Source organism: Cavia porcellus, unplaced genomic scaffold (genome assembly GCF_034190915.1).
Source record: "Cavia porcellus strain 051 isolate PalLab524CR breed Dunkin Hartley unplaced genomic scaffold, mCavPor4.1 scaffold_22, whole genome shotgun sequence".
In the NCBI taxonomy this organism is placed as follows: Eukaryota; Metazoa; Chordata; class Mammalia; order Rodentia; family Caviidae; genus Cavia; species Cavia porcellus.
Window position 1 is genome coordinate 9,983,576 of NW_026947505.1, and position 20,572 is coordinate 10,004,147.

A 20,572-nucleotide genomic window follows, 5' to 3' on the forward strand; every position below is an offset into this window, starting at 1 on the left:
GATTTATATTCAAATAAAAATGGTTTCATTTGCCTACATATATTTTCTTAGTGTGTTCAGCTTGCTGTAATAGAGACTTTGAGAATATGGTAAGATGAGCAGTTTTAAACCACATAAATTTATTTGTTACTGTTCTGGGGGCTGGGAAACCCAAGATGAAGATACTAGCAGACGTGGTGTCTGGTGAGAGTCCACGGCCAGGTCAGAGGTACATCTTTTCAGTGTGTCTTCCTGTGCCGACGGAGTAGGCTTCTGTCGTTGGCCTTTCGTGTGCAGGCACCAGTCCTACCTGTGAGAGCTCTGCCCTCGGGCCCTAACACCTGCCACACACCGTGTTTCACCTCCAACCATCACATTAGGATTCAGTGTATAAATCTGGGGGACAGAAATATTCAGACGATAGCATGATCTCTTTGTATTGTGTCGAGAACAAAGAACATATACTGTCTTTAAGTATAATGACATTAATAGGAAAATTCTTTTGTTAATTTAAAAAATCGTATATAGGAAACAGTTACTTTTTAATGAAAATTTCAAGTCATTCTAAATTTAGTTTACTTTGCCTCTTCTTTGTTTCACCTTTCCTATTTTTTTTCTCTCCCCTTTTCTTCTAATAGTTTCTTTCCTTTCCCTCCTCGTTCCAATATCCTGTATTTTTTATTTTAATAGCATAGAATTCTCTACTTAGATAGCTCTTCTTTGGATTTCTCCATAATCTTACATTCTTATTAACTCCCTGGAATGTTAGTAACCTGGAAATAAATGTGTCTTATGTGACTCCACTCTATTTTGTTAAAAAGCTACAATTATATATATATACATATATATATATATATGAAAGCTATATAAAAATTAGAGTTTTTTAATGTAGGGATCATATTAGTCAATATCCTCTTTTGATAAAGTAATTGAGGATCTGGTTTTGAGACGTTCCCAGGACAAGCAAGATAAGTCCATGTTTTAATCAATAGTAAAAGTGGATCTAATCCACTAATCTATTTCCCTGTTAAATGCACACTTTACTGCACAGTGTTGTCTTTATGCAATAAAAAGAACATTGTTTGTGGAGTTATTATTCCTGAAATTGCTCTCCTTCTAAGGAGAAAGACAGGTTTGGGCCAATACTTACTCACCTGGACTTTATCATTCATTATTCCAGCAGAATGTTGTGAATCCTTTTACAGATTAATTTTATAACCTCTTTAAAAAGAAACCCTGAAGAAAATTCATGAGTCTCTTACTTAGATAAAAGTGCCAGCTAGTTAATAATTTTAAAAAAATTACTACCATATCGGTATCCTACTTCCAAATCTCATTTTCCAAGTACTGTACTTACATGCCCTAAGATTTTAAGAGCGCCAATAGTGATGTTATTTTTGCAACTATTTCTCCAAAAAGTTAGAAAACAGTAATGGAAAAGAAATGTGTTAGCCTTGGAGGCAATACCATAAAGATACTCAGTTACTTACAGACACAGCTACTATTCACGTGTGTATTCTGGACTGTTCTTCACATTGTGGCTGAAATCCGTTTACTACAGTGTTCTGTGAGGGAATTTCAGCTCTTATCTCATTGCAAGTGGGTGGCGTTGCATGACAACTACCCAGGTTTACTTTCATGGTCTTTCGATTCCCTGCAGGTCAATGTCCTGCTAGGTTACACTTGTGCTTTCACGTCTTTAGATACTGCTTTAGTGCCCACCATCATCCCCCAGGCGCAGCTGCCTGGGCTGGCTTCACTTGGTTGCTACTGTGGCCCTCTTCCATGGCCCTTGGGGACAGCTGATGGGATCATGATGGTTTGTGGAACACTGAAAGGTATCAGAGGGGATTGGAAAATGGTTTGATAGATCAGGTTCCTGCGGTGGTAGGCATGGGTTCCTGTGTTTGTTGGTTGGGGACCCCGTCTTGCTATGGCTCTGAGTTTGGTTTAAGACTTGGTGACTCTCTGGCGCCACACTCTGGCATTTTAATCATAGACAAAGCCTTTTGGACTCCATTAACTGAAGCAGTAGGTGGTAGAGGGAGCAGAGGAAAAACAAGTTGAAGATCTCTGTGACACCGGCCTTATTCCAGAGACAGAAGCCTGATTCACATACTTTTGTTCAAAATGTTTTCTTTTCAGAAATTTAAAGTCATAGGCAGTGCAAGGGGATGGAGAGGATGGGCTCCTCCCATCGCTCTTGCTGGACCCCGCTTACTGTCCCATCCATTAACCCTTGATGTCTCTTGCTCATTGCAGCTGGAAACTCAGAGCGTGAGAAACTCCTCTAGCAATGCCTTCCCTCCAAGCATTTGGACCACGCCTTTCTTCAGTTATTAGTTCTGTTTATTTCCATTTTTCAGTTATTCAACACAGTTTCTGGGGTGCTGGAGATTTTTTTGCTTTTTTTTAATTCCATGCAACTCCAGATTTGTTGATTTGCTACTTATTTTAGCGTACTTGTATGGATGTAGATGGTAGCAGAAAGCTACAGCATGTTTTCTACTTTCAAATGGAGTTTTATTTACATCTAATGATAACCAATTTTTATAAATGTTTTGTGTCTATGGATTTTTAAATAATTTCTTAGTTGAGTTATTAAAATTGTTTGTACCTTTGCTTTTCTTTTCTGCTTGATCTGGAAGAGATGGTGCTTCAGAGAAGAAAGAGCATTAATTAATTAATCTCCTGAAGCAATGGATATTTTCAGATACATGGTGAAAGAGGATTAAGGATGCTGATTAGCTCATCTTAAAATAGGGAGATTATTCCAGATTATCTACACAGGCCCTATATCTTCACTCTTTTGTTTATTTATTTAGTCTTTTTGAGACAGGATCTCACTTTGAAGCCCGGGCTGGTCTCGAACATGCAGCAGTCCTCCTACTTTAGCCTCCAGAGTGCTGGGATTACAGTCATGTGTCACCACATCCGGCAATATCTTCATTCCTGTGATCTCTATACTGAACATTTGTTGTGTTATCGAATCAACATTGATTATATTGCGCTTTTATTTACTATCACTGATTGTTCTAGTAATTGCAACTTGTAATACCAACTTTTAATTTTATTGCTTCTTAGTTACTGTCAGAATCTTAGGACACAAACTCATTTACCCTTCTTCTGTCTCTCATGTTTTGTTTCTCATGGATTTAGTTTTACGCATATTTGTAACTCCATACTACTGCTATTGCTTTGCAAGGTCATTTACTGTTACCCACAAAACGACCCATCTAATGTTTTCCATTCCCTCCAAAATTCCGTGTTTTCAAATTTCCATGTTTACTTTTGCCAGTGGGACTCCCTTCAGCATTTTCATGTAGGCTTCCTGGAAATAAATAACTCAGTTTTGCTTTTCTGTTCACTTTTTTCCTTCCTTTTATTGTTGTTTGCTTATTTGAAAAAAATTCTTTTGTTTCTTTCAGTTCTTTAAAACAGGACTCTTGTTTTCTGGCTTCTATTGTCCCTGTTAAGAAGCCAGCTGCCAGTTTTACTGCTGCTTCTTTGTAGGTAATGTGTTTTCCCCACTCGGGCTGATTTTGAGATTTCTGTGTTGCATTTAGCTGTTTTTCTCTGAGTTGCCTAAGTGTAGTTTACCTTGTGCTTATCGTGCTTGAGGATCTATTGAGTTTTATTTTGCACAAGCTGAATGACTTTTATCTACTTTAGAAAATACCTAGCCATTATCCCGTTGAATAATATTCTACCCCATTTCTTTCTTTCTCTTTAGAAACTCTAATTTTACACAGTAGATCCTTTGTTCATATTTCATATTTTTTTTGCTATTTTCCCCATTCTTTTTTTACACTTCACTTTGCGTATCTTTATTGATATATTTCCTGTTCCCGAGGCCTGTATTCAGTAATGTCTAACCTATTGTAAAGCTGATACATTGAGTTTTAAAGTTTAATTTTGAAATAACTTACTTTGAAATAATTTTAAACTCACAAAACTATCTGAAGAACAGTATAATGAACTCTTACCCCCTTTTCATCTGGATTTTCCAGTTAGTGATTTCATGCTTGCTCCATATCTTTTTCTATAGATAGGTAGACCGATATGTATGGTCAACCATCTGATATCATTTTAGTGAACAATCTGGGAGCAAGCTGCCGGCTTTGTGCCTTATTACTTCTAAATAGTCCTAGTGTATTTCTTCCAAAGAAATTCACAATAGTCTCTACAATAGTCACCACCGAATCTTTTAGGTCAGAAAGAACAATGATAAACACTACTATCCACTATCGTCTGTTACTGTCCCATCCACAGTCCTTATGCTGATCTTGTCAATAGTCTCAATGTTGTCTAATTTTTCCTTTTGATTTAGGATGCAGTCCAGCATCACGTAATATTTTGCTTTTCCATTTTTTCCTTCTTTCAATTCTGTAACATTTCCTTAGTCTTTTCCTATTTTTCAAGACCTTGACAGTTTTAAAAGTGCAGTCATTTTGTTCTTTTGGACTTTTTCATTTTGGTTATAATCTGGTATTATCATTTATTCTGATGTTCAAGTTGTTACACGCTTAGCTAGTAGAATCTTTTAAAAACTGCTTCTTGTGCTATTTTGACGTGTTACGCTCATTCTTTAGTTTTAGGAATAATATGATATACTGAGCTAATGCTGAAGATTTTCTACTCCAGTCCTTGAATCAGCCATTTTCACAAGGAGTTGTTATTCTTTTATTGAGAGAAGTCAGTATATAGAATTTAACTGTGCACACTTAGTACGCTCATTGCTACTGGAGTATTATTGTGCCTAGGCTCCCCTCATGGACAGAATTTGGAAATATATGCATGCATTCATGTATATGTATATATTCATGCTCATATGCATCTGTAATTATCTATCTAGCCACTTATTCATCTGTATAGTAATAACATCAAGCTTATTGTGTTTTTAATTTTAATCCAATATTTTACAATTCATTATTCTTTCCTCCCTTTTTTGTATTCCTCATTCTTTTACAGTGAGAAATCTGGCTTCCATTAGTTTCAACATGGACCCATTTTGAAAAATCAATCTGTTTTTCTTACAATTAGTTTTCTGAAAATGCCAGATGCTACCATTCGGTCAGCAGTCATCCTGCTGCCTATACTGTGGTTCTCACATCACAGCTGTTGGCCACTAAGCCAGCCAGCATCTCTGGACCTCTCTCCACTTCCTGGGCTGTTGGGTACACACGCTGCTATCTCTCTGCACTGTCTCTACTGGTGTCTCCTCTACACATGGATTTCTTAACTTCACATATCATATTTGTCAGCACTGGATTCCCAGTAGCCGTATTTACTGGAAATCCATCTTTCTACCTCCTTCAATCCTATTCTTTTCTCTACTTTCTTGAACATATGAATCCAAATTATTCATAAGTCTTTGTTTGCTAATTCCTTTATCTTGATCATCTATAAGCCTCATTTGTTTTTTTGCTTGCTTATTGGAAAAATTAACTTTATCTTTCAGGTTTAGTAATTTTTTAAGTGCTGGACATTGTGCATAGTGAAATCATAGAGAGTGTAGGTAATGTTGCCTTGTCTCAGAAGGTTCCACTTTTCTTGTGTCAGGCAGATAGAATGGCTGCTGATAATCTCAGTCCACTTAAGGATCAATTATAATCAGAATCTAGTTCCAGTTTTAATACGTTTACTTAAGTTTCCTTTTTCTTTCTTTCTTTTTATTCTTTTCGTTTCCTTCTTGCCTTCCTTTCCTTTCCTTTTCTTTTTCTTCTCCTCTCCTTCTTTCTTCCTTCTGTATTGGTTACTTTTTCTCTCATTGCTGAGACAGGATACCCAAATGTCCAAAATTAATGAAGAAAATTTTATTTAGCTCACAGTTCATGGAAGTTTCAGCCCATAATCTCTTGGTTCCAAGTCATGGTGATATAGGGGAATGAAACTCCCGACCTACTAAATGTCTGGTATGAGTTCATGTTCTATAAAATCAAAGAATGAAATTTAGGAACAATAGAAATTAAGAGTAGAATATATTTATTGACAGAAAGAAAGCTTCTGTCTGAGGGACTGAAGGGGTCCAGAGCTGGTTGCCAGGGACTCTGTCTTTTCTAGGGACTTTTTTTTTGTCTTTTTCCTTTTTATCAGTACCGGGGATCGAACTCACGACTGCCTGCTTGCTTGCAAGACAGGTGCTTATGCTGCTGAGCTAAATTCCCAGCCCCTTTTCTAGGGACTTTTATAGAGTAAAATCATGGGGTGAGCTGGGTTCAAGGTGGGGAAAACTGGGAGCTCACAAGGTAGATGGGCATAAGATGGGACAGAACTATGATCAATCAATGAGATTAATTGTTCAGGTAAAATTCATTAAATCAGGGACAATGGGTAAAGTGGATCACATAGTAAATGGGCATTCTTATGGAGCAGTGACTCTTCCCATAGAGGTTGAGATGGTGACTCGTGACTTCCTCAGGGTAATAGAGAACTACTTAAAATATCAGTCCTTAGAATATGGATGCATTTCTGTGATCTTTTGTCTTAAGGTCTGGCCTAAAGCAGGAGGTGTCTCACCCACAGTTGTCTCACCACAGTTGCAAAGTATCTGGGCTTCTGCATTGGCTCCTTCAAGAACCTAGCCCTGTCTGATCACCTATAATATTTCTAACTAACTCAGCTGCCTATAACAATTGTGGCGGCAGATAACACAAGCAACAAGAACAAAGAGGGAGGAGTGCAGAGAGAAGACTCTTTCTGTGTCTTATATTGTATGTAGGCAGCACTCACTCACTTGGGTATAGCACTTACACCCATAATCCCAGCAATGAACCATGAATCAGACACAAACTCCAGAAGTTTGCCCCCTCCCCCCGTGACCACATGAGGCTTTGCGGGGACATCCAGACATAAACCATACATATTCTCTTCCCTTCTTCCTTCCTTCCTTCCTTCCTTCCTTCCTTCCTTCCTTCCTTCCTTTTTTCATCCCTTTCTTCCTTCCTCTTTTCCTTTTTTCTGTAGTAGAAGGACATACAATAAACAAAAGTAAAAGCATATTTCCTAGTTAATGTATAATTCTTTTTACCTATTGGTCTTAAACAAAGAACAGTAGTCCAGGGCAAAGATGCCTAATAAAATCCAAATTGTGTAGTCTGAAAGGGACTTTGACAAGATCCCAACAGTCCTCAGTGTCAGGATGAGTAGAATTTACCTACAACAATGCATACTCAGCTTTTTTTTTATCTTTGCTGATGTTTTTCTCTCTATTCATTATAAAACTTAGATGATCATAATGTCAAGTCAAGAGGTTAAACATGTGATATGTAATATGGAAAACTATTTTTTGTAGTCTGTGTATTATAGTTAAAAATATGTATACCTTAGAGTTAAGCTGCAGGGGCCATTTTATTCATTTTCATGAGTATATTTTCAACAAAGATTATAACATCTCCCAAGTTTCCACTGCTTAGCTAAGAAGTCTCTGCCTTTGTTTCTCACATTTGTGAGGTCCTGTGGGTCTATAAATGAGGAGCTTTCTCTTTCCTTTTCGTTGAAACTTATAGCCTTCTTCCTATTTCCATCACTTCTGCTGAGGAGCTGCTTTTCTGATGGATAAAAATAGAGAGAAATTATTTAAAAGTTTTTTCTGGATGAATGTTTTCACAGACTGTTTAGGTTCATCTCTTCTGAGTGGTGCACAGTTTGACATAGATTGCTCATTTTTCCCACATGTCCAAGCCACACTTTTTAAATCATCTTTATGCAATAGAACTGATGCTGACTCTTACATGGCTCCTTTCACAATCGCTTCAGCTTCTGCAGACAAAAGGAATTAATGGATTTTATCAAATACTCTATAGTTTCTTTTAAATTATTCCAAAACTCCAAATGGCTACAACTTCCCATAGGTGCTGTTGGAATCTCTATTATTTAACCCACTTAATTATGAACGGATAAAAATATTTCTTATATATATGTTATATATATTATATATATAATATAGTATCACCACAAGAAGAATGAAATTCTGTCACTTGAAGCAAAATGGAGGAAACTGGAGGCCATTGTATTAAGTGAAATAACAGAAATATTATGCAAATATTGCATATTTTCACTCACATGTGGAAGCAAAAACAGTTGACTTCAAAGGACAGAGTAGAAAAATGATTACTAGAGGGTGACAAGGACAGAGGGAAGAGCCCGAGGGAGGGTAGCAATTAGGTACTAAAAATACAGGTACACAGAATTAATAAATTCTAGTGTTCCACAGCATGGTAAGGTACAATTCACAGCAAACTATTATATATTTTATGAGGAACTGGAAAAGGGAACTTCAAAGTTTTTTTTTGTTTGTTTGTTTTTTGGGTTTTTTTGGTCTTTTTCCCTTTTACCGGTACCAGGGATCAAACTCACAACTGCCTGCTTGCAAGGCAGGCGCTTATGCCGCCGAGCTAAATCCCCAGCCTCACTTCAAAGTTTTTTGATACAAAAATGTGATAAATGTATAAGGAGAAGTTATATATGTATAAGGAGAATGTTACTTTGATTTTTATCATCATACATTTTACACTTGATCTTAGCCAAAAGACCAAGAAGCAATCCATCATGCATTTTATACGTTTGAATTATCATATTACACTCCATAAACATGTATATAATTATGTTAATTTAAATGCAATAGAAAGCATTTTGAAGCTTTCACCACTAAAACTCTCTTCTAAGATGCATCAAATAACTGTCTCCTGTTCCTTGGGTTGGCTAGAATTTACCATATGGTCACAACTAGCTCCCTGCTCATAATATTTCTGTCCTTACCCACAGGCAATCACAGCAGCATCTCTTTTTTCTGATCATCCAAAATACACACAAACCAAATAATGAAAATTGCTGACATTGGCCAATCAATGCTGGGTCAGGATCACTACACAAGATTTTACTTACAGTCAGTAAAACCAAGATCACATAACATTTTTATTTTACATCTGAGCATACTGCTGCTTTTTTTTTTTCAAATATCTTTTGCAACTTTAAGTAAACTTTATGGACATGATGCTGTTTGTCTTATTATTTTATTTGTTTAACATAAGAATATGGTGATGTCTTCAAAATAAATACACATGATTTCTGTCTTATTGTAAATATGCCAAAAATAGCATTAAAATATATTTACAAATAAATAAAGCACTAACCTCCCTCTTGAAGAGCCCATTGTAAATGTAGAGAACCCATTATATATAGTAGAGAAAGTCCCATAGAAGATAAGCACAATGTGAATCAACAACCAGTACGAGACAGCAGTAGGTCAGAAGGGACAGCCTGGTGGGATGGCACTAGAAAGGGTGATGGAGTTGAAGCTGTGATAGATGTCAGTGCCAGTCTGAGACCAACAAAGATGACTGACTTGGATCTTAAATTGAGTACCTGTTCTTTACTTCAATGGTGGAGAGAGGAGGAAAAGTGACTGGGAGAAAAACAGTATTTTCTCATATAGAAGAGGTTATGAATTATGACAATAAAAAGATTTTGAATAGAATTGCTCTGAGAATTATCCCTAAAAAGTGAGACAAAATTGGCTCAAAATTACCCCCAAAGTCATAGCTATATAAGCAAAAATAACATACAGTGAACTATTTGAAGGCATTGAAAGAAAAAACTCACCAAACTAGGATCTTGAGTACAGCAAAATTATCTTTCAACATGTGGAGAAATCCTTTCTCAGAAAGATAAAATTCAAGAGAATTTGTTGTCAGCAGATTTGCTTTGCAAGAAATGTTAAAAGACAGCTCTTCTTAAAGTAAGAAAAATATAGGTCAGAAATAAGGATCTACATTTCAAAAGGAAGAGTTACACGGGGAATTATTGAACGTAAACATCTTGCGTTTTCCTTTTCATAGCTGATCTAACAGAGAACAATTTGTTCAAAATAGTAACAGTAGTAATATATTTGGTGATTATAAACTATGAATAAGTAAAATAAATGACAGAAATGTTATAAATGGGGCTATTATAATCAGTGGTAGAACACATGCTTAGCATGGAAGCCCTAGGTTTGATCCCTATTGTACACACACACACACACACACACACACACACACACACACCACAAAAAAGGTATATTATAAACAATGTGAAAGAAGAATTAGAAATAATGTAAGATTTTTATACTGCCTGGGAAGTGCTATGGTATTACTTGAAAACAGATTTGGATTATTTGCCAATGCATATTACATATCTTAGGACAATCTGAAAATTTTTGAAAAGAATTAAACTGATATGAAAAATAGAATAGTATAAAATACTCCATTAAAACCAAGAATCCCTCCCCACCAAAAGAGTAGATAACAAAAAAGGAAAAGGAGAAAAAGGGAAAGATACCAGTAACAAATTTGACAACTCTCAATACAGCAATAAATGCTTGCATATCCAGGGTGCTGTGTTGCTAAACTGGGATGTATGTCAGGTGTATCCAATGCATTTCTTGACTTATGATATTTTCAGCATGGTATGGGAATGTAACCCCATGGGAATTCAAAGAGCATCTGTACATGGAACATGTGACCTTCATGTAATTTTGCTCAATTTTTATATAAATCAAAAATTGCTTTAAACTATAATCCATGGCTTTAAACAAAATAACAAAAAAAAAAAAAAAAAAAAAAAGAAAGAAAGAAAGAAAGAAAGAAATTACCTGACGGCAATTCATGTCTCAGCCTTGCTACTAGAAGTGTGATTTCAGAGTGGTCATTTGGCTTTTCTAAACCTTAGTTTCATCCTTATAAAATGAAAGACTTGGACCAGGCAGTCTCTAAAGTTTCCTCTGAATGGAAAATTGCAACCACCTGTAGCTACCAAAATAAAGGTGTTTGGCCTACAATCTATATATTAAGGTAAAATGAAGAGCTTTTTAAAGAAATAAAATAATTCATTGATTAAAGCAAAACTTCAAAAGACCAGGAAAAAATACTATTAAACTCCAGGAGATAAATGCTACTTAATATAATTCTTGGGTGAATCTGGTGATTGCATGTAATTATGTAGAAAGAATAAAGAGAAAATAGAGCATCAATAGATATTGATGAAACATTCATTCAAAGAAGGTAGCGCTCAAGTTTTAAAAAGATAAATCCAGGTCCTTGGATGCCTTAAAATTAAATGACACGACCAGATGATGACCAAAAACTTGTCTATAAATTAAAAGTCTATTACAAGTGTGCTATGACTCATGATTCTTGAAATCATCTGGAATTTTCTGATCCCTATGAATCAGACCATGATGTCCACAGAGATACTCAAATACAGACATTGTTTCCTACGTGTGATGATGCCTTTCTATCAGCTATGACATTTAGCCTGGAAGGAAGAAGCCACTCCTGTGAGAGGCCAGAGCTTTATGTCAGCAGATGAAAAAGCACAGCCCAAATCACAAATCTCTTCTGCAGCAGAATAGGAACTAGAACCCAGTATGTGGTACGCACTGACCAGCCTCAGTGCTACTCAGCCCGGGGCGACAATTCAAGAGTCTTCCAGGAATCCCAGCTACTCAGCAGGCTGAGGACCAGCCTGGGCAATTTACTGAGACCCTGTCTCAAAATAAAATTCAAAATGACTGGTGATGTCACTTCATGACACAGTGTTTGCTGGGCATGCACACACAGCCCTGGGTTCAATCCCTAACACTAAATAAACCAAAAGAATCCAGCTCTGCCATTTAAAGGCTGTGTGGACTTCTGTGGTTTACCTAATTTACTCTGTCCTTCATTTCCTCTTTGCAAATGAAGATAAGAAAGGTAACCATTCTCAGTGAGGATAAAATGAGTAATGATATTTATAAAGGGCTTAGCTCAGAGTCCAGCCATGGCATTATATCAGTGTTTATTATATAAAAATGCATATATTTGAATCTTGGTCTGTGTCGTATTCTACTGGATCACTATCTTATGGGTCTACACTTCTTCAGATAACAGGAAATAATCCAAAATGTCTCCTTCTACCATAATTTAGCAGCAATGCAACAGAATTGACTTAAAGAGATGAGAAATTGTTTTTCTTGTGTCATAAGAAGCCTGAATAAAGGCCACTGTTCACTCTGGTCCAGCAGGTTAGTGACGTCAGTGTGAAAATCTCTAGGGTTCTGTTTTTCCCTCATTCTTATAAAATGGTTGCTGCTGCACCAGCCATGAAATACACAGTGGAATTCAAGAAGTGGAGAAAGACAAGGACTGCACTATTTAAATGTTTCTCAGAGTTCTGGCACCAGATTCTAACCTTCCTCAGAACCACAGTTAAGCCCAGCTGCATCAGTGTATCCCAGATAATCTCCCAAATCTGTTGGTGGGTTGGTATTGTCTACTCGCAAAGTTCAGCAAAGTTCAAGGAAGTTGCTTGATCAGCTTCTAGGGCCTGAAGCAGCAGTACAGGCCTGGCTTCGGGCAAGCCTCCTGGCTACCAAGCCTCCCCTGGGCTGTAGCACGTGAAGTTCTCTGACTTCCCATTGTCCAGCTTCAGATTTTTAAAACTGATTTCTGACACTTGGCCAGACTGCTGATGAGGTCTCTCATGACAAATCATATGTCTCCTGAGTACAAAATGAAAGCCTTTCATTTAATTGTATTGAACTTTCTTTTTGTACTGGATGTTGATTATGTTAGCTTATAAAACTGGCTTCCTACTAGCCTTGTGGATGACTAAGTTGGGGGCCCAATAAATAGACTGCAGACATTTTAACTGCCCATAATTTGAGGGGGGAAAGTTACTTAATATGGTAAGAAGTAGCAGGCCAGCCCATTGTCCATGCATTCCACATCTGTGACACTGCTTTCATACAGAGGTTATCAGTTCCCCAAAAGTCTTCCCTTCTTTGGACAAGATCTGGGTTCCCAGGGGGGATAGTTTAAGTAGCTGCTTCATAGAGTTGGAAACTATTGGGGGAATAATCTTTATCTTACAAAAGGAAGAGGGCTCAACAAGAGCCACCATCACCTACGGGTTGGCTAACGATGTGAAAGACATCCAGATCAGTTTTGCCTGTGGAACAGGGATCTGATCGAGGCACAAGAGAGAGGAAGCCACGAACATCAGGAGATGACATTGTCGATGTGTTTATTATAATCTAAAAGTGCTCCCTAGTTGGCAAAGTACAATGCAAATATGGGTATTATTGTGGAATTCCAGTCAGGGCTGGCCCTTGGGAGATGAGTAGAGTTTTAACAGATGGAGAAGGTGCTATGAATCATTAGTGCATGAGAGCCACACAAGAGTAAAAGCAAATGTTGAATTTTGGAAGAAAAGCAAGTGTTCCCATGACAATGAAAGGCATAATTGTTTGAAGAGAAACAAACAAACGCACAGAAGACCCTAAACATCATGCATCCTAAGGGAGGGAGATTTCTTGTAGGTCACAGAAATCTGTTCCATCCCTTTCTCCTGGCCTTTGGAAACGATCTGCAGTCCTTGCCATCAATCATCTCTGCTCCTGTCTTTACATGGCATTTGCCTTGTGCACCTCTGTCTTCCCATAAAGACACCCCTCACACTGGACTGGGACACTCCCTGCTTCAGTACAACATCATGTAACTTGAGTACTTGTATCTGCAACATCCCTGTACCTAACTACTGTAAGGTCATTATCTGAGGTACAAAAGATTAGAACTTCAACATGTCTTTTTGTGGCATACCATTCAATCCATCATGTTCACATTCTTTGTTAATGGAATCCTAATATTGGGCTGGACCTGCAGTCAAACAGAGTAGAGGTTCCTTTTCCCAGCTGTGAACACTTGTGTGGATGCCAAATAATGAGATGAAAGTGGAAGAGACGTGCAGCAGCTTCTTCTGCAAACCTTCCCTAAGGGTCAGTATCTTGCCACACACAGCTTCTGTCTTCACCTTATTGGCCAGCATTCATCCATCCACACAGCTCACCCAGGAAAGATAGCTTTCAGTCTAAATGACCTGGCTCCATGTTTTTCTCTCTCTTGCATCAAAGAATAGGGCCATTCCATTCCAGTCATGGTGGACTCAAATCTTACAGATGATAAGAAAGGCTGGGAATGACTGGAACAGGGCCTGCGGGCTTCCGAAGACACCCTGGGCAAGATATTGAATGGGTCCTCTTTCAAAAGGGTAATCCAGGCATCCTGACCCACAGGCTTCTAGCTGACTGTAGCCCAGATATGTGTGATTTTCACTATCAACCAATGCAACCCTATGATGGGAACATGTTTGTCCCCTCTGAAACTGATGTTGAAATTGGATCACCATCATGCTGTTGTTGCGAAGTGATGCGGTAAGAGGCAATTAAGTTTTTAAGTGGGATTACTGTCTTTCTCATGAAACTGAGTTGGTTAGTGCAAGAGCAGGTTATTACAAAGGGTTGCCCTTTGTGTTCTGCCTCTTTGACATCACTTCTGCCTTTCCTCTGCATTATAAAGAAGCACAGGGCGCTTGCCAGATGGAGCCATCTGATGCTGGACTTTCAGCCTCCGGAGCCATGAGCTAAATAAACTTCTTTGCTTTGCAAATCACACAGCCGGGGGTATTGTGTTATAGCAACTGAGGGCTAAGACATACAATTTTTAAAAATTTAAAATGAAGTGACTCTACTCGAATAAAAGTAAATGGCACTGCTTTAGTTTTTTACAGATGCAGTCATATCCTATCACCTTATTACTAGCTTGACTGAATTGTGATACGTGTATGTTTTCCAAAAGATTACAGGCTTTGGAATATGATTTATTTCTAAATTAAATTCATTTTCTTAAGTGAAACATAAAATTTGAAAACTGTCTGTATTTATGGGGTGCTGTACGATGTTTCTATATATGTCTACACAGTCAAATGAGATTAAACATGTCTATCTCATTAAATATGTATCATTTCTCTACGGTCAAAACATTCAAAGTCCTTTAAAATCTCCTTTAAGTATTTGTTCATTTATTTACTTATTTAGAGACAGAGTCTTATTATGTAGTTCAGGCTAGTCTTGAACTCATTATGTACACCAGTTGACCTCAAACTCATGGCGATGCTCTTGCCTCAGCCTTCAGAGTGCTGGGATTATAGGTGGACACCATCCTACCTGTTCCAACACTTATTTAGGAAAGAGACTGAGGGTAGTGGAGGGACTGGCTGGCTGTGGGGCCTGCCTCCTCCACACTATCCAGAGCAATGTATTTCCAGTGCCCAAATCTTACATATTCCACTGAGCAAAACAGTAACTCTACAAAATCTCTGACATCCATGGGGGGTGTATGGGGGAGAAATTCAGCAACAATTTGCAATTACTTTAGAATGCTTTAAGGAGCCCCTCTTAGCTATCACCACCCAGCTAAGTAACTTAGAAAGCATTTCTTCTGTAACACACAGTGTATGAACCCCTGAGCAGAATTTCGATGCTACGCTACCTTCATTCTGCAGTAGCTCTAGCAGTATTTCAGCTGAAGAGATTGGCACCTTGGGCCATCTGGCTCTGGCTTGAGGCTTTCAACGTGGCAGGCAGGTAGTATTTCTGGAAATCAGAAGCACTATAGAGAGAGCCGTTCTTGAGAAGGAAAAATTGAGTACACTGAGTGTATGTAAATTTAAATCACCAGTGGATGGTGACTGGATGTGGTGTGGATGGTTTGGAACAAGCGGTTCACATCCTAAGCTGCCAAGAAGGAGTGTCAGGTTACGGGGACTGAGCCCCTAGGGTCACTGGGTGTGGCATGTGCATTTGTGGAGTGGATAAGGAGCAAAATGCCGGCACTGGCAGCGGGGAGGGAGTGTTTTGATCTGTGTGAAATCCATGTAGTAACTCCCAGCTAATCTAGACATTATTTTTTCTACAGCTTTTCAAAAATCCTCCAGAAAATTCCTGGCGTTTACAAATCTCACCTTTTAGTAGAATTCTCTGTAGCAAATACAGCCCATTTTTAAAATCAGCAAATCTCTGAGAGTTGGCAACATCAATATATCCTTTAGTATTTCTAGTACTTGCTGTATCTGGCCAATAAAAAAACACCTTTCATAGAAAAAATTTAGCTGGTTAAGTGCACTGGTACTGCAATTTCTATCTGTAAGGCAGGGGGAAAAAAGTCATTTTTACCTACTCTTTTTCATTTAATCTTTCTCAATTGCTCTCCAAGGCAAGAACATACTCTTTGACACCTCAGCTCAGATAAACCCATGCGCACAAGTACACATGAGAGTGTGAAAATGTGTCTTTTGAGCTCTAAATAATACTTAGAATGTGGTTTTCCCAGTTCAAAATGCAGCCATTACAGTGTATTTATAGTGCTAAAAAACTGTAAACCATCTAATACCCCAAAGCAGAGAATATTTAAGTGAAATAGGATATTTCTGTGTCATGTTGTTTTATACAAACATTAAATGTGATTGTTTGTTACAAATTTTAAATAATAAGGGAAAATTCATATTAAATTTAAGACGAAATGTGATGTGAATCGTATATTTACATCTAGCTAAGTATGTATTGTACAAAGACTGGCAGAAACCTGCTAACATGCAGTGTTTTCTCTGGTGGAGCTAACATTAGGTTTTTATTTTTTTACTATTTTTATATTGTAAATATGCTACTTTTATAATGAAGGAAAAATAAACAACTTAAAGGTTGCAGTACTGAGAGGATTTTTCCCATTGCTAAGCCTTTGAAAGGGACATATCCTCACTTCCACCTGTGTGCAGATAAATGTGAAAGAAGAATAAGTCCAAATTTATTGATATAATGAGAAAATGATTACTTTGTGTAAATACAGGAATCTAAGGAAATGCGTGCCATTGAATATTATGATACATAAACAAATTTCTTCTTCTTGAATTTTAAAGCAAAGTCCTACAGTCACATGAAGTTGGCTTCTTGGACTACAACATAAGGGAGACACAGGGGTCCCTGTCATTTCCAAAATTAGCACAGATTCTCATCAGTATGTCCAACATCCTCTACCTTAAAAAATAAAACACTAAAGACCAAAAACCAATCCAAAACAGTCCCTTTAAAGAAGAATGAAGTTTCCGTCAGCTTTTTGAAGTAATTAAGGAGCAGTAAATTTAGCTCTTTTTTAGTCTAAGAATTTGAACATTAGAATGCAAAAAAAGGATCTTGAAATATTTTCTTGGCATTTTTCATGTTTTTGGTATTCATGAAACTCAACTGGACAAGGCTTTTCTTCTCTATCCCTCTAATTGCCTTGGAGAATCAAAAAGTTTAAAAAGTGACATGTATATATTTCTTCTACACAATGTATACAGTATTGTCTAAATTAACTATGGATTATCATGTAAAGACAAGTTAATATCCTATGGTTCATAAACACCTAAGTGATGTTTTAAGAAGAATAACCCATTTTATTATCTACACTGTAAAATATAATGTATGTAAATTTCACAGGCAATAACTGTAAAACATGACTAAGATTATTAGATATGGGCTAAAAAAAGAGAGCAATTTTCGACAAGTTTAAGAAGTTGTAAAAGCACTAGACTGACGTTCTTAGAGAATAGTATTTGAAAATAGTATTTGAGTCAAGGTTTAGGCAAATGTTTCATTCCTTTAAAGTATGAAATTATCCCATTATGACTAGCAAACCACAAAAATGACAAAAGCAAACTATCAGAATAGGTTCAGAACATTTATTTGAGTGCTACAGTATTTATTTTAAAAGAAATTGCAGGGAAAATTTAAATAAAATGAAAATATTATTTGACTTTGTAATGGGAGGGAAAAGGAGTCTTAATGATTTTTCTAAAATCTAGTTTATGTAACTATGTAAACATCACATTAACTCATTAAATTTTATTAAACCCTTATTAAGATAGACCTTGAACAAATCCTCTTTTTCTGTTTTGTTTCGTTTCAGTTTTGTTTTGCAAGCTTATGAATACTAGCAAGGGCACACACACACACAATCCAACTTTTCTTGGCAGTATGACTATACATTATCAATGCAGAACAGTTTTATGGTAATAGAATCTTCTTGTGACTTCAATTTCTATTAGCACAATTATAATGCCAATTAAAATATAGTGAGTCTTTTTTTTTTTCTTCATTTTGGTTTAGAACTTGGTTGGGAAAATTCAAGGAAACGTCATGATTTGCTACTTTCTCTTTGCTTGCTGTACTAAGCCTTCCCTGCCACCCCTCCCTCCACATCCTCTGACTCAGAGACTATTTGGAGGAGACACCTGTTTTAAATGGATCCACAGGAAATACCTATGTGGTCTTTTCATAATCTGGCCCTGCAACTGGTTGGTTGAAATACGATCTTGATTTTTAAAAAATGCTGCACCCAGACTGATGCAACCGGAGTGTGACAACATTTACCAGAAGGTGAAAGGGATCCAGTTTGTATTTATTTTCCTTCCATTAAGCTCTGGTGCTGTAGTGTAGGAATAGAGGGTACGGGAAGACAATTGAAAGGGCAAAACAAGTTGCCAACTCCTCCAAAATACGTATTAAATCGCACACACCGGGGTCGTACACCTCAAACTCCAAAGCTATGTCTTTAAATGCATGCGGTCTTGCATCAAAAAGCGTTACTGGGAGTCTCATCCTTTATAACTTTCTATTATAAACTTACTCAAATTTCATAGTTTATCTTGTGTTTATGCATTGATATTCCACTGGTTAAAGTGTTGCAGGAAAGTGCAGTGTGGCCTGCTCAGAATAGAATTCATAAAGGCATTTCAGTTAACAGTGGCGTGGTCAATAATGAAACCTCAACTGTGTCCAACATAAGGCAAGTCCCACGAGGATCACAAGTCACCCCACTGTGACAGCTCCACTTGGTCTCACAGCACTGGGCACCCCTCAACCTCCTTGACCAACGGCAATGACCCCCAGGGCCGGACGCTGTCGCACCGGGTCCCCTAGCCCAGCCCGGCTGCCACCGACTCGGCGGATGCATTCCCTCTCTGCCCTATAGATGCCTCCAGCGGCGATCGCTGACCTCGGGTGGCACCAGGAGGCCGCCCACCGCTGTTTCGGAAGACTAGGGGGCGCCCCCGGCCGGGTCTCCTAGGACCCGCGAACGCAGGAGCAGAATGACAACGATGACGAAAGAGGTGACGCCACGCCAGCTGCCTGGCAGGCGCCGATCACGGGCGCGCCGCCCATCACGGGCGCGCAGCCCGCCCGCACGCAGCGCCCCGCCCACGCAGGTCGCCGGGCTCGCGGCGCGCAGGTCCCGGGGAGCGCGCGCCCCGCCCCGCCCCGCCCCACCGCGCGCCCGCGCGGCCTCCCTCCCGCGGCCCCGCGCGCCCAGGCCGCTCGCGAACATGGCGCTCGTGCCCTGCCAGGTGCTGCGGGTGGCCATCCTGCTGTCCTACTGCTCCATCCTGTGCAACTACAAGGCCATCGAAATGCCCTCGCATAAGACCTACGGCGGGAGCTGGAAATTCCTGACGTTCATTGATCTGGTAAGGCCGTCCCCTCCCCTCTCCGGGCCACCCTGAACCCCGCGCCCGCGCGTGTTTTGGGGTGCGCACCTCGCCCAGCACCCTGAGCTCGTGTCCCCCTCAGCGAGCGCATCTCACGGCCTGGCTGTCCCCGCTGAGCCACCTCGGGAGCCACCCACCCTTACCTGGCGGCTGGAGGCCCAGTAAGGTGCGCGCAGTGAGGTGGTGGGCCATTTGGAAGGGGACACAGACCTGCTTCTGAGAGATGACACGGGAAGATTCTTCGATTTCCTCAAGCGTGAAAGCGTAGGATGGCCTTGATGTGAGTGGCCTCAGATCCATTCGCCCCTGAGGTGCTTCCCAGGGCACCCACCAGCGGATAAACTTGCAGCAACCGGAGGAAGGACGCACGGTATTGTCTAGTTACTGGGAGCTTCACCCCAAAGCACCCAAATTCTCCTAAGAGAGAGAAAGTACCCAATAAAGTTGTCGCTTTGAGTTTGCATTCTGCTCACCGCCGATAATTTACAGTACTTCAAACCTTTTCCCTGGAAACATTAGGGATCAAGAGTTTCAAAGTGCATTTCTAGCCTCGCTGTGTACGCTTCTCTGTGTAAAGTTTGCAGTAGTTTGCATAAGCAGCTTCTTTGTTGACACAACATGATACCCTTAATGGTACAGGTTATCGTAATACCTTCTGGCCCTCAAAAGGCTTCCTCGGAGACTCCGATCTGGGCATGTGGCCCAAATAATGGCATGAGGTGGACCTGGGCCCTTCTGAGTGAAAAGTGATTAAGACCAGGTAAAGTGCACACGCGAGCACAAACACAGATGCACACACAAGTCCACATTAAAAGATGATCTGATAAGGGGATTTAAAAAAAAAAAAACTATTAGTGAAGTTCCGCATGATTCAGAAAATATAGAACCAACTCCCAGAATGGTACAGTTGTGTGTCTAAGATTATATACAAGATTGGCCATGCCGACAAGGTTATCATCTCTTTTCTTGGCCCTCTGTGTTAAGAAAATGTCTTGATAGTTTTTCAGAGATCCTTCCAAAGGCGTAGAGTGCCTCAGAGCAATGCACTCAGAGGCCTTGGAAATACCACTTGCTTTTGTGTTATATGAGGTCATTTTGGAGAGGAATTTAAATTCTTTCCCCCAGTCTCTGGGCACACAGGTCTGCCTGTGGCATAGTGTTTAAATTTTCGGACTATTCCTTCTCTTTCTTGAACTTAATCTGCTTCTTCATG

The 20,572-nt window shown here is 39.0% G+C and overlaps 1 protein-coding gene across 7 annotated transcripts in view; it reads left to right on the forward strand.

Annotated features, from left to right (window-relative positions):
* Window positions 1–19,108: 19,108 nt before the first annotated feature.
* Window positions 19,109–20,572, forward strand: part of Aig1 (androgen induced 1) — a 218,847-nt gene continuing 217,383 nt past the window's right edge. For 2 of the 7 annotated variants that reach the window (XM_063233403.1, XM_063233406.1), the window contains exon 1: window positions 19,126–19,338. In XM_063233403.1, the coding sequence (XP_063089473.1) occupies window positions 19,198–19,338 (141 nt within the window). In that variant the 5' untranslated portion in view covers window positions 19,126–19,197. Of the gene's footprint in view, window positions 19,339–19,441; window positions 19,823–20,572 lie in introns of those variants that run through there. The other 5 variants (XM_063233407.1, XM_063233405.1, XM_063233404.1 and 2 more) reach the window with 5 other exon arrangements.